The following is a 12,487-nucleotide window of genomic DNA, read 5'->3' as shown; positions in this document are numbered from 1 at the left end:
ATAAAAATGTCATCTAGTGGAAGCCGTAGTACTGTAAAAAGTATGACCAATCATTTTAGCCGGTCCAGGCTAAAATAACTGGACGGCCTACCTGCCTGTCAGCCTTCCATCTGTGCACAAACTTATCTCGTGCCCTCATTGGTCATGTGCGCGTTCGTATGTGAATTTTTCAATTCCATCTTCAACTCATAATAACAATGATATAACTTTTTAAGTTTCCATTCATATGCTTTTCAACTCTTATAGGATTTTCCTCTGTATAAAGAAAAACTGGAGGTGACATTTTATGCAGGTAAGTTCCTCCTCTACTCTCAATCATTAACTACAAGTGATTCAATCAACTAGGATGGTGTGTGTGTGTGTGTGTGTGTGTGTGTGTGTGTGTGTGTGTGTGTGTGTGTGTGTGTGTGTGTGTGTGTGTGTGTGTGTGTGTGTGTGTGTGTGTGTGTGTATGTGTGTGTGTGTTTCTATGTGCTAATCTTAGTTTCCATCGCTCTGCTTCAGGTCGCTACAGTAGTGGTGCAGACAGGAAGTTCTCTCTGCTGGAGGATGTGTTCAGGAAGTTCCCCAAGATGCCTGTCAGCATTGAGATCAAAGAGAACAACAAACAGCTGATGGAAAAGGTAGCAAACATAAAAACAAAACCACTCATAATTCAACAGTTTCAAAACTTCCCCAATGACATAAAAGAACACCATCACCACCACCATCACATTTAGCCTGTGACCTTCGGCTGTCTTTTCAGGTGTCAGAGTTGGTTAAACGCTACAACAGGGAGGAGCTCACACTCTGGGCCTCTGTGAACTCCACGGTTTTGGAGGAGTGCCGCAAAACGGTACGTTTACCACCTGGGGGCGACAAAGTGACCTGTGCAGCATTTTACACAGAATTCACAGCCAACATCTCCTTTTTGCCTCTTAAAATATGATCGCCTGAAATAAAGAGGTGAAATTGAACTGTAATCTGTCTCTTTTTTATCTTCTCAGAACGACTCCATGCCGTACAGCTTCAGTATGAACCGAGGTGTGCTAATGCTCCTGCTTTTCTACAGCGGCCTGCTGCCCTTTGTGCCTCTGGGAGAGAGTTTACTGCAGTTCTACCTGCCACGCATCATCAACAGGTGTGGCTGCGTGTTGAGTCTGTGTGCGTGTTCATGCATGCAAGGGCGTGGGTGTCATTTCAACACTGGGAGGGGCACACGTTTATTGAGGGGTCCTTCCAAAGGAAAATTTGGCGAGAAAAAACTAATTTCCTGAAATTGTCCGCACTCATTTATGGGGGACATTTCTGGAAAGGAAAACACACATTTCAGATAAATATTAAAACACAAATGGAGTTCAATACAATAAGACATTTTGTTTTGTTTTTCAAATATGTATTCTCCTGTAGATCAACTTTTTAATTGATGTGTTCAAGGTTCTTTATTGTCAAACTAACATAGCTACAGAGTAATTATGTCGTTGAAAATCTTAGGTCACAGGCTTCTCCAACAATGCAACACAATAATACAGATAAGCAGACAATATTAAAACAATATTAAAATATACTATATTAAAAGTAATACAAAAAGAAAAATAGTTTGAAAAAAAAGGTGGAATAGTGCAATACGAGTCTATATACAAGTTATTGGAATGATATATTAGATAATAGATAAATAATTACTAAGTAGCAGATGAATGTTATGAAATTGTTTCAGCAGTTCAGTTGTTTAACAGTCTTGTTATCTCTGCTGTACTTTTCCATTCTTCTTTTGTGTCTTTTGCTTAGGGAATTTACATTCAAATTGTGGTCCTTATTCATATCAATGATAAGTCAATCATAGTAATGAATTACTAACAGTACAGACATGTTGACTGTTTCTGTCTCTGGGTGCTGAAGGACGTTCATTCCTGAGAAGCCCATGCTGAGGAACACGCTGGTCGTCTCTTTGTTAGAAAAGTGAGTGAAGTTACACTGCAGCCTTCCTTATGACTGACTTTGTTTTGCTGCAATCTGAAATGGTCATGAAAGAGAGAAACGAAAGCAATACTGAGAACATGAAATCCACTGAATGCAGGGGTTAATGCTTTAATGCAAGGCTAAAGACTGACATAATTGATTTTTGTTCAATGCTTTTTGTGTCTGACGTAATTTGTATTTATGTTGTCGTTCCAGACTAACAATGAGGAAGAGTCTTTTCAAACACCTCGCAGCCCGTGGAATTCAGGTATAAAACTGCATAATACATACCTGAAAGTTGTTTAAGTGCATCACAGGAATGCAGAAAAACAAGAACCTTTGAAACTGTAAAAGTTGAGATATGAATAGGAAACACAATTAGTATAAGAGTAATTACAATCTGACTTGTGCACAGTTTTTAAATCAAGTGTTGGCTCATCAAGACACTACTTATGAAAACCTCCACTGGGTAATTTTAAAAATAAATGTAGCTTTCTTTATCTTAGAGACAAAGATTTAGTCGTGGGTGTATCAGTTGAAGTAAAACAAAACAAAATCCTAATTCCTGGATACAAAAACAAGAAAAAAGAACAGATTCAGTTTAATTTTGACTGCTTGCGACTGCCTCGTCATATGTAATACTTAATTTAATTATTAGTGGTTTAATGTTCACAAAGCTTACAAACAGTAACGCTCACGGTGTGTTCGGATGCATCGCCTCTGTCCTGAGTTAACACTTAAATAGTTTGAGCATGAAGTTGTTTGTCGTTACCTTGTCAGCTGCTGTGCTGAGGGCCTCAATGCCTTTGAACGCTTGTGAGTAATTAAGTGACTAAGAAAAGCTCATCTCCTCATACTGCACATCAAAACAGAGGGATGAGTTCAGAGCTCCTCTCTCCAGGAAAATAATACATTTATATTAGAAATAAGAAGTAAAGAGACATTATTTTACCAATGCATTTCCCTCCCCAATAAGAGTATCTACATAATACTGATATTAAAAATTATGTTTTTTACAGGGGGCCTGTTATGCTTTTTGGGTTTTCCCTTTCCTGTAGTGTGTAAAACATCTGCAAATGCTAAAATCACAACATACAGAATATTCATAACACTGAGGAATATGAGTTATTAGTCTACACTTCAGTCTGAACAAGTAGTCCTTTATGCTCTGAGGCTTTGTTTTTGCTGTCAAATCTGAGACAATTGCCACCCTCCAAATGTATGACATGTGTTTGTGCTTTATTGATCACGCACAGTAGCTAAAAACTGCAGAAAGGATGTCAGAAATAGACTGCTGTGTTGTTGACATTGGCTCTATTCCCCGAATGTTTGCGAAGTTGACCAACCCATTTTAACTTTGTTTTTCAAGCTGCTTGTTCTCCTGGACCCCAGAAAGGTCACTAAGGTTGACTATCTGTGATTGCAGGTGCATTTGTTTGTGTGCAATGAAGATGAAGACATCAAGGCAGCGTTTGACGTCGGGGCCACCGGGGTGATGAGTGACTACCCGGCTCTTCTTTCTAGCTACCTCTCCAGAAACAGAATGGAGGATTGACCCCAAACACACCACCACATAACAACAATGAATAACCTTGACCATGGCAGTTTCCTTTTAAATGAGGATTATGTAAATAAATGACACTGTGAAAAGGAAGTAAAGAAGAAGTGTGAGACGTTTTTCTTGTTAAGTGAGGAGATTAGTCGTGAAGTTGTGTCAATGATTAAACACGGGGAACAAAACAGTGATTCAACTCTTTTATCTCAACCCTCGATCACTTTGTTGACAGAATTACATCCAGCCTATCAGACACAGCCCAGAGTTGAAAGAAACAGTCTGGACATTTTCCTTCTCAGTAACAAATATAACAGGGATAGAGTATTTGTATTTCTTGTATAAGTGAACCGGGCCTACAGAAAGTAAATCACATAAATAAAAGAAAGAACACAAACTGGAAAAAATGTATAATAATAATAATAATAATCATCATCATCACAATAAGGGGAACTTTTAATCTAATGGATGTCATTTCCTTTAGCTGGTCCATTTAAGGTCACTCTGATGCAGTTTCTCACACTGGGCTGCCTCCAGATCCTCTGGGAGGAAGTATGTATTGGAGTTTGTTTGCTGAGAAATACTGGAGGAGGGGTGGGTTTATCCTTGTTGATGCCAGGTTTTTTTTTTATTATATAATTTTCAACAAGTTTTCATACCCGCAAGAACATTGCAACTTAGTCCCACTATAAACTCATCTAACAAAAAGCACAGAAGAACTAAAAACATGAAGGTTATAATAAGGATTATAATAACATTACATAATGGAGAAAGGCAGCATATAACACAAGATTAGTAATTTATTACACAAAAGTTTCATCTGAATTGACTATCGAAAGTTGGGTCTTGATTGGATTTTAAAATAAGTGAGATTTTGGTGGCGTTCATTTTTACAATAGTCTTATTTTGTTTCAGCTGTCTGTTTGTGCAACAGTGTTTTAAGATGTTGCAGGTCACAGCTTGACCTCCCAGTCCTGGACTGTGTCTCCTTCCCTGACATTATTTAATTTGTTTGAGTAAAAGTTATGCGTTTGTATTCTTTGTCTGTGCTGATATAATCAAAATTACACAAAGGGTTGAAAATTAAAGCAAAACAAAGGTAACATTTTTTGATACAACACTATATTTGCGTACAGTGTTTTTAATGTTGTATTTACGCTCTGTTGTGCATCTGTGTTAAATACAGTCACTTATACAGGCAAATATAAACAGAGGGTTTTATGTGTAGTTAGCTTCACCTGTGTCCTTGTTTTCCCAGGCTACGGTCAAAGTCCGGCCACACCACTGTGATAATAATCAACCAGGCTGTTGGTGAAACAAAGGCTGTATTTTTCTGACCTGCTTTGCTCTGCAGTATGAGTTATAGGAATATAAGTGGATCAGCATGCATAGAGTGACCCAAGAGAGAAGTAAGACTCATGTTGTCAAAAAGCCAGGGCTGAAAATAGAACATTTTTGTTTTCACGTTACAACTAAATACATTGGAAAAAATGTGGGAAGAAATACAGATAAATATGTATCTGCAAGTGTGATCATGCAAAAGTCATTTCTGCAACAACAAAAAAAAAATGCTATTGTTTTTATTCAACTGCTGCATAGGCTATATACATTTAAGAGGAAAGCAAACACAGCCTCAATATAGTAGTGCAAATACATCAATAAACTCCCAACAACCCAATGACTTCCCCATCCTTCCTGTGCAAGATGTTCTGAGTCTCACATAAACTGCAAATACTTGTTTCTTACATTGTGTACATTTGATACGTTTGCAAGCATGCAGTGCTAATGACTTGTATCCCAAATCCAGAGCAGGAAATGATAACACTGTAACAGCATTATGAGACAGTATCAACAATCAAGCTGATAGCCATAAAGGGCTCATGTGAAGTGCAATCTGATTGGTTGACCCATATTCTAGACGTCATACGCGGCCTCCCATTGGTTGAGAGGGATTTGTTTTGCACTCTCCAGACTTCCTTCTCTGAGTGTTTTCATAAACAAACCACATATTTCTCCCGCCGCCGCACTGTCATCACCTTGTCAGTCTGCCAGCATTGTCGGATTCCTGCTCCCGTTTTTAACAAAGGCCGTGAAGAAGTTTTAAATCGGGTTCACATTCAAAGAGAGAAACGCGGGTAAACGACCGGAGGCTGCCTTTATTGTCCGAAACGTCAGCGCGTGGCCGACCGTTGGACCAAACCGACCATAATAACCTATTTTTATTAGATGATTTTAAACCTGTCATCCACATTGGACCGCTGTATATACTGTGCGGAGCTTTGGTATCATCAGGTGAGTCGACACGTAACGCGGAATATCCTGCAATGCGCCTCCTATCTGCCGTGTGTGTGTGTGCGTGTGTTGTTGTGCGGAGCTAGCATGGTGGCTAACACGCAAGCTAGGTCCGATCCAGTGGCCTGTTAGCTGACAGATGCAGGAGGCCGTTTTTATCCTTATTTAGCTACTGACAGCCGGTCAACAGGGCTGGAAACTGCTTAAATGTGGCATTACACGTTGCACAGGCTTGGATTTGGGTTAACCGATTGCATCTCACTAATGAGCTGAGGTTTGTTTGTGCAAACTATTTTTAACCAGGAAGCAAGCTGCCAGCATGGTTCTCAACCAGAGGGGGGAGGTTTAAAAACAGTACATGCTTTGTTATCAAATGTTGCTTTGACTATATGTCTGTCTTTGCAAAATGTCAAATAAGTAACTAAGTAGATTTACTCAAGTACTGTACTTAAAAACAATGTGTACACTTGAGTATTTTAATGTGTTGCTGCTTTGTACTTCTGCCCCACTACAATTCAGAGGTAAATAGTGTCCTTTTACTCCACTACATCTATTGTATAGCTTTAGTTACTTTACAGATTTTGATTAATTATGTGAAATATAATCAACACTTAAATAAGACTTTAGTTACACCTGGAGTAAATCCAAAAGCTGCCCTGCAGCTTAAAAAGTAATTTAAATGAGCTGCAGCTTCACCAGCTTTGATAACACTCGTAATGCATCATCATGATAAAAACATGTAATATATATATTATTTTGAAATGGGCCAATCTGCAGAATGAGTACTTTTGGTACTATCAATGTATTCTGATGCTAATACTTTTGTACTTTACTTAAGTAACATTTGTATTATAGGATTTTTACTTGTCTTGTTTGTATGGCACTTCTTCTACTTTAACTTAAGTATCAGATCTGTACTTCTTCCACCTCTGCAAATAAGAGAAGCATGCTAACGGCACATTGTGTCCTCGGGCTGCATGTGAGTTCTTTTCATAGCAAAAAAAAAAGTTCAGCTTGTATGTAACACTCAATACTGTAGTGTTACTACTGTTGGGCAGCTTTGTTGTCATTTTGCCCATTTCTTATGTTGATTGCTCTTTGAACTGTGTTGAAATACATTGAGAGCAACTTAAAAACCAAATGATCTGTGCACACTTGCACTTGACAAAATAGAGCTGAATCTGATTCAATATTACTCATTTGTACGACTCTGTGGAGTCCCGTTTCTGCAAGGAAAGGAGGATGATAGAAAACCATAATGCTATGAAACATCTAAAAGTGGTAAAACATACAAGTGAACGTGTTGTAAGTCACACCTTCACAAGTGTGACTCAGGATGTACGGTTGAGTCAATGTTTGCTAACTTCCATCAAGGAAATGGTCGTTTCTGATTATTTAAAAAAGGTGTCAAACTGAGTGGATATCTGAGCCCAGACTTTGGTCTTATCTTCCCCTAATGTTCACTTTACAACACATGTGGTAAAAGAGGTCAAAGCAATACCTACCAATAAATGAGTGAAATTATTTTGTAATTGATATTGTCTGATCAGTTAACCAAATTAACATAAATATGGGGTTATGTTATTTTAGGGGGAAGCCTTGCAGTGTTGTATAGCTTTAATTACTCGAGCACATGATGCTACCCTCAAAGCTTCTTCAGATTTTGACATTAAATGTATATTTGCTATTGTTTATTACTATTACATTATTTAAACATGTCAATAAATTAATATATACTGGTAATGTAAAAAATATAGGACCTATTTTCATTCACAGGGTACTCATTGTCCTTCAATAGTCTGACAGTATGACGGCAACATACAAATACTTCATGTGGTCTTAAATTAGTGGTAGCATGTTGAAAGCTGCAGTAACTCTGCAAAATGAAATCTGTTTAACCAGTGTGTGTTAGCAGTAGCCTTGTGTTGAAATGTGCTATATAAATAAACTTGCTTTGCACCGCTAACACATGTACACCAACATCCTGCTTCAGACATGGTGAAGCTGACAAAGGCCAAGACGTTCCAGGCGTACCTGGACACGTGCCACCGTCGCTACAGCTGTGTGCACTGCCGCGCCCACCTGGCCAACCATGACGACCTCATCTCCAAGGTAAGAATGCCGCCTGCCTTTTGTTGTCAAGAATCATTTTAGGAGGCACATATAGACGCCGCCTCATGACTGTCTCATAGAAAGTAGCAAAACTGGAATAACTTGACAGACGAAACTGATTACAAATCTCCCAAAGATGGAAGCGGTATTGTAAACTAAAAATACATTCAGGTTGTTTGATTCACATGTCAAATAGACACAATAACACTTTCTCTTGTTTGTCTTCAGTCGTTTCAAGGCAGTCAGGGGCGAGCCTACCTCTTCAACTCTGTGTGAGTATTTTCTTTTATTATAATAACAAATAGGCAGAATGAATGCACACTTCCAAAGGCTTCCAATCTTAATTCTATTGCCATAATCACTTTGTAGATGGGTAGGAAGTGACTTTAGTAAGTGTTCAATTAAGAACCACTGTCTTTAAATGTTCCTTGCTATTTTTGATGGACTTTCAAGCTTTTTCAGATCAGATCAGATTAGGGGCCTTTTGATTATTTCTGAGGAAGAAAAATAAATGAGTTGCTGAATCTATGATTTTTTTTTTTTTTCCCCCAATGTGCCATTTCAATAGTGCTGTTCTATGAAAACAAATTCCCAGTATCGGACGTGTTTGCACAAACCCCACAGCCAGCAGACAATTTGATTTGCTTTCCAGTGAACCTTAAAAGGTCACTTTAGGTGCTGTTTACACGAGAACCAAATGGGTTGTATCCGCTACATTTCTCTTGCGTATAGCCCGTTCGTTCACACGAGGCCGAAACGAAACCGACCCCGCAAACGATAACGGGTCCCAAGGTGGATAGATCTGCAAACGGAACGCTCTGGGGGGGCAAACGGCTCAGTGTGTACGCCTCTATACGATCATTTCCTGATAACGATGAAGCCATAGCCCCACCTCTGCTGCTCACTGCTGTAGCATGGTCAGTAGCTACTGCTAGTGCTACTGCTACCATGCTACAGATGTTAGTGCAAAATCTACAGCTCCTCTACCACAACCATCAGCAACAAGTGGACACGGAGAATTACATGAACTACATGTTGCTAAATCCACCGCGGGGCATAAACAGAAAGGCAACCATGCTCGGGGGTCTACTTCGCTGCTTTTGGTGTATTTTGTGGCAGAAGTGCAGCGCCACTTACAGGCCCGGCATATGAACTACAGCGTCTACAGTGGTCTCGTGTGAACGGACACGTTAAATGAGTCGAATGCGTGTGAACGGAATACTTTTTTGATAACGAATTCGGTGCGTTTGCGTTTGCGCTCCTGTGTAAATGGGGTCGAAGTCACGTTTCTCCTGTTGGTGGATCCGAACTATACAACCCTCAAATGGGGCAACTTAAATGAACCTAATTGAATAGATTCTGTGAAGCTGTGAATGGTTCATGGAAAGAAATCCTCCCCATGACTCTTTGATACATTTATTCTGAGTTCATATATAGGACAGTAGGATCTTTGCTGTTCAGGTTCACGTAGTCTCAGAGTGCATGAGAGTAGTTTAATCACCGTGACGGAGAGGAGCTTCTGGTTGACAGCTCTGCGTTTGTCTCCAGGGTGAACGTGGGCTGCGGTCCTGCGGAGGAGAGGCTGCTGCTCACAGGACTCCACGCCGTCGCCGACATCTACTGTGAAAACTGTCACACCACGCTGGGTTGGAAATATGTAAGTACGACCGCGTGTGAATAAAACTCCGCCTTGGTCACGGTTAAACTGATATTAGGTTTGACGAAAGACGGCAACATGGTTGATTTACAATTCAGTGTCAGGTTTCACATGTAGATGGTATTTCATTAGATGGATGCTTTACTTCTATTGCCTTACTGTGTGTACATTCTCTCATCTACTCTGACAAAGCCACGTTATGTTATGCACATTCTTAGGAAACTGCTTCAAGGCATTGAATATTTGATGTTCTGTTTATCCAAACATTTTGAAATTCACAATATTATCCTAATAGACCTAATGCTTACTACTCTTACTAGCTCTCAAACATGAATTACCGTAATCTTACATTTTGCTAAGAAACTTTTGAATTACGAATTTTGTTTTCACGCTTTTTGGGTGAATTGTTTTAGTTTTAAATAAGGTAATCCTAAATTCTCCCTGCATACATTAAAAATAAAAAATACCAACATTGTGTGAGCCAGTTACTTCTATCATGGTAAGTCCTGTATTTTTTTTGTAAGTCAGCCTTTTTTCCCCTATAATAATTGTATTCCAAGTTGATTCTGAAAATGAAAATTCCCCATGATCAGTTTGTTTTCAAGTAAGGAGTTATTGTCATGAGTTTCTTTTAGCATGAGAAAAACCTGGGCTTATATTGTACTTAACCGCAGTTACTTTCTATTTGCTCTAGATTTCCTGTGTTCACTTTCACTTGATCCGTGTGGTTGAGAACATTAATTATCTCCACCGTCATCAGAAACAAGAAACAGAAAACACAAGCAGCCCATCTGACCAAACACATTTCTTACATAACATCTTGTAAGCTGCAGCAGTCCTAATGCAGAGCTCATGTGCACAGAGTCAGAAGCAGCATCGTTACCTCTTGACTCAAAACTAGAAATGCAGCGTAACACATTTTATGATGTGGTTGCAGATTACATTTCTCTAGGCTAAAAATAGAAAATAGTTTAAAATAAAAGAATATTTGAAGGCCACATTTTCACAGCTGATTTCTTCATACTTTTATATTATAAAGATTAGTATAGATGCAAATACATTAGATATACTTTATTCATCCCAAATGGGGAATTTTGTCAAAAGGCCTAAAAAAAAATAACGTTTCAACTTGAAAGCAATATTCTATCAAAATCCTGCTATGAGAATAAATATCGTCTTACATTTGGATAGTGTTCTAGTATGTCTTTTCCTGGTTTTAAAGGCTGCATTAATGATATTATTTTCCAAATGTACCTGACAATAATGCGTGTTACTAAGCCATTGTGTCCACAATTTCCAAAATGTAATTGGGGAAAGTCTCAATAGTAAACCCTGCATTGTCTTTGCAATTTCAATATTGAGGTGTCTGCTCAGAAAAAGAGAGATATTTGATTTTCTTCTTATGTACCTTTGAAAATATCAGTATATCATTTTAGGAAAATGACTGGATAGGCATTGTGTAATTCTGATTTGAGCTTTACTCTAACCTACTTTTGAATAAACTCCCTTTCTGCAGGAACAAGCCTTCGAGCTGAGTCAGAAGTACAAGGAGGGGAAGTTTATCATCGAGCTGTCCCACATGATAAAGGACAACGGCTGGGACTGAGAGGGAAATGTTCATCTTTCTCCATGACTTTTTTCAAAAGTTGCATCCCTTCGACTATAAAGGGTTCCAGTGTAGCTTCCTCATCCCGCGTACGAGCCATCGCTGTGCCACACTTTCACTTCGTACCAAGAATAGCATGTGATGCCTTTTTATCTTTTCCGTTCTTCATGTTTTTCCAGCGACCACGACAACACATTTGCTGATATATCGCTATCCCAATTGTTAGTTGTGCTGGGACATGGACTGAATGAGTGCAGGGTTTGTGTGTGAACGACTGGGACATGTAGCCACACAGGTGTATGTGTGTGTGTGCGCGCATGTTGGGTTTTAAAAGCGTGTGTGAGTGATGACCGCTTAACAGTCTCGCTGTGTGGGGCGAGGCCAGTGAAAGACAGATAATCTGACCTTCTTACACATCAGATGCAGGTATTTGGGTTTTCCTTTCTGAGTTTAAGGTGCGCATTTAGTCATATCTGGTCCAAAATGAGCAAAGTATTTGAGACTGTTCAACCTGTAGATCATTTTCTGAGTGATAGATGGGTATAGGACGCGTTGTATTGGTTGTTTTTTTTATCAGTGAAATGTATGCTTTTTTTATGGTAAGGGATCAGTGACACATATTTTGCTAGAGGCAATCAGGTTGTTGAATTAGCAAAGTTAAATCCCGCAAAAGTCTCCTACAAGAATTCTTAAATCTGGAGTGTGAGTGTCTTCTGCTTGTAGGTATACTTTTTAGTGCGTGTGTGTGTGTGCTGAGATGTATTTAGCTGGATGTCGTAGAGAAGCATTAGCCTGGGGTTCACGTCTAGAGTTTCTGCTTCACAGTTGGGATGTTTTCACTTTTCCTTCATGCTGAGATCTATCCTACATGTGTTTGTGTGTATAGCCTAACACGGAGCTGCCCCCTACAGATACATTTACTCAAATGTGTCGGAGGAAAGTGTGTTTAGGATTGTGTAGCATATTTATGGTGATTTTTAATGTCTGCTTCTTTCATTAAAGTGTATTATTTTAACCTAATCTTTCATTAAAATACAGTGTGCCTGTAACCTGTGTTCAGTCTTCTTTCGTTGGTGATCTTTAGGACTGTCTCGATCATTATTATTTGACTTATCACACCATATATGGACATGATCATTTTCGCTGACCAAGATATAAGAACTATAATATTCCAATTCCAATGTCTGAACATTCTTAAGTATTAGAAGTGCATTGCTGTTTGAAAGCTAGGCTTATTCCATTATCTTATTAGAGGCATAACATTGTCCAAAAAAGGACAATAATGTTGTTAATAGGAATTATCTCTGGAACAATATGTCGTTCAACAAAA

At 38.9% G+C, this 12,487-nt stretch overlaps 2 protein-coding genes across 2 annotated transcripts in view; both read left to right on the top strand.

The window, feature by feature from the left end:
• The window catches only part of gdpd3a (glycerophosphodiester phosphodiesterase domain containing 3a), a 6,696-nt gene extending 3,104 nt beyond the window's left edge, over positions 1-3,592 (top strand). The window contains exons 4-10 of the mRNA XM_010768004.1: positions 247-292; positions 505-623; positions 746-835; positions 987-1,120; positions 1,879-1,938; positions 2,155-2,206; positions 3,365-3,592. Coding sequence (XP_010766306.1) covers positions 247-292; positions 505-623; positions 746-835; positions 987-1,120; positions 1,879-1,938; positions 2,155-2,206; positions 3,365-3,493 — 630 coding nt within the window. The 3' untranslated portion in view covers positions 3,494-3,592. The remainder of the gene's footprint in view (positions 1-246; positions 293-504; positions 624-745; positions 836-986; positions 1,121-1,878; positions 1,939-2,154; positions 2,207-3,364) is intronic.
• Positions 3,593-5,462: 1,870 nt separating this feature from the next.
• On the top strand, positions 5,463-12,206 carry ypel3 (yippee-like 3). The gene is made up of 5 exons (XM_010768003.1): positions 5,463-5,782; positions 7,776-7,894; positions 8,123-8,166; positions 9,443-9,551; positions 11,068-12,206. Exons 2-5 carry the CDS (start codon positions 7,778-7,780, stop codon positions 11,155-11,157), a joined length of 360 nt encoding a protein of 119 aa, XP_010766305.1. The 5' UTR covers positions 5,463-5,782; positions 7,776-7,777; the 3' UTR covers positions 11,158-12,206.
• Positions 12,207-12,487: the final 281 nt, after the last annotated feature.

This window comes from Notothenia coriiceps, unplaced genomic scaffold (assembly GCF_000735185.1).
Source record: "Notothenia coriiceps isolate Sejong01 unplaced genomic scaffold, NC01 NC01_scaffold00004988, whole genome shotgun sequence".
In the NCBI taxonomy this organism is placed as follows: domain Eukaryota; kingdom Metazoa; phylum Chordata; class Actinopteri; order Perciformes; family Nototheniidae; genus Notothenia; species Notothenia coriiceps.
Note: the sequence above shows the minus strand (reverse complement) of the source record. Positions and strands in the feature narration are given on the sequence as shown.

Coding starts and splice junctions, on each gene's coding strand:
- ypel3 (XM_010768003.1), top strand. CDS start 7,778: ATGGTGAAGCTGACAAAGGCCAAGACGTTCCAGGCGTACCTGGACACG. Junction 8,167..9,442: donor GCCTACCTCTTCAACTCTGT/GTGAGTATTTTC, acceptor GTTTGTCTCCAG/GGTGAACGTGGGCTGCGGTC. Junction 9,552..11,067: donor CCACGCTGGGTTGGAAATAT/GTAAGTACGACC, acceptor CCCTTTCTGCAG/GAACAAGCCTTCGAGCTGAG.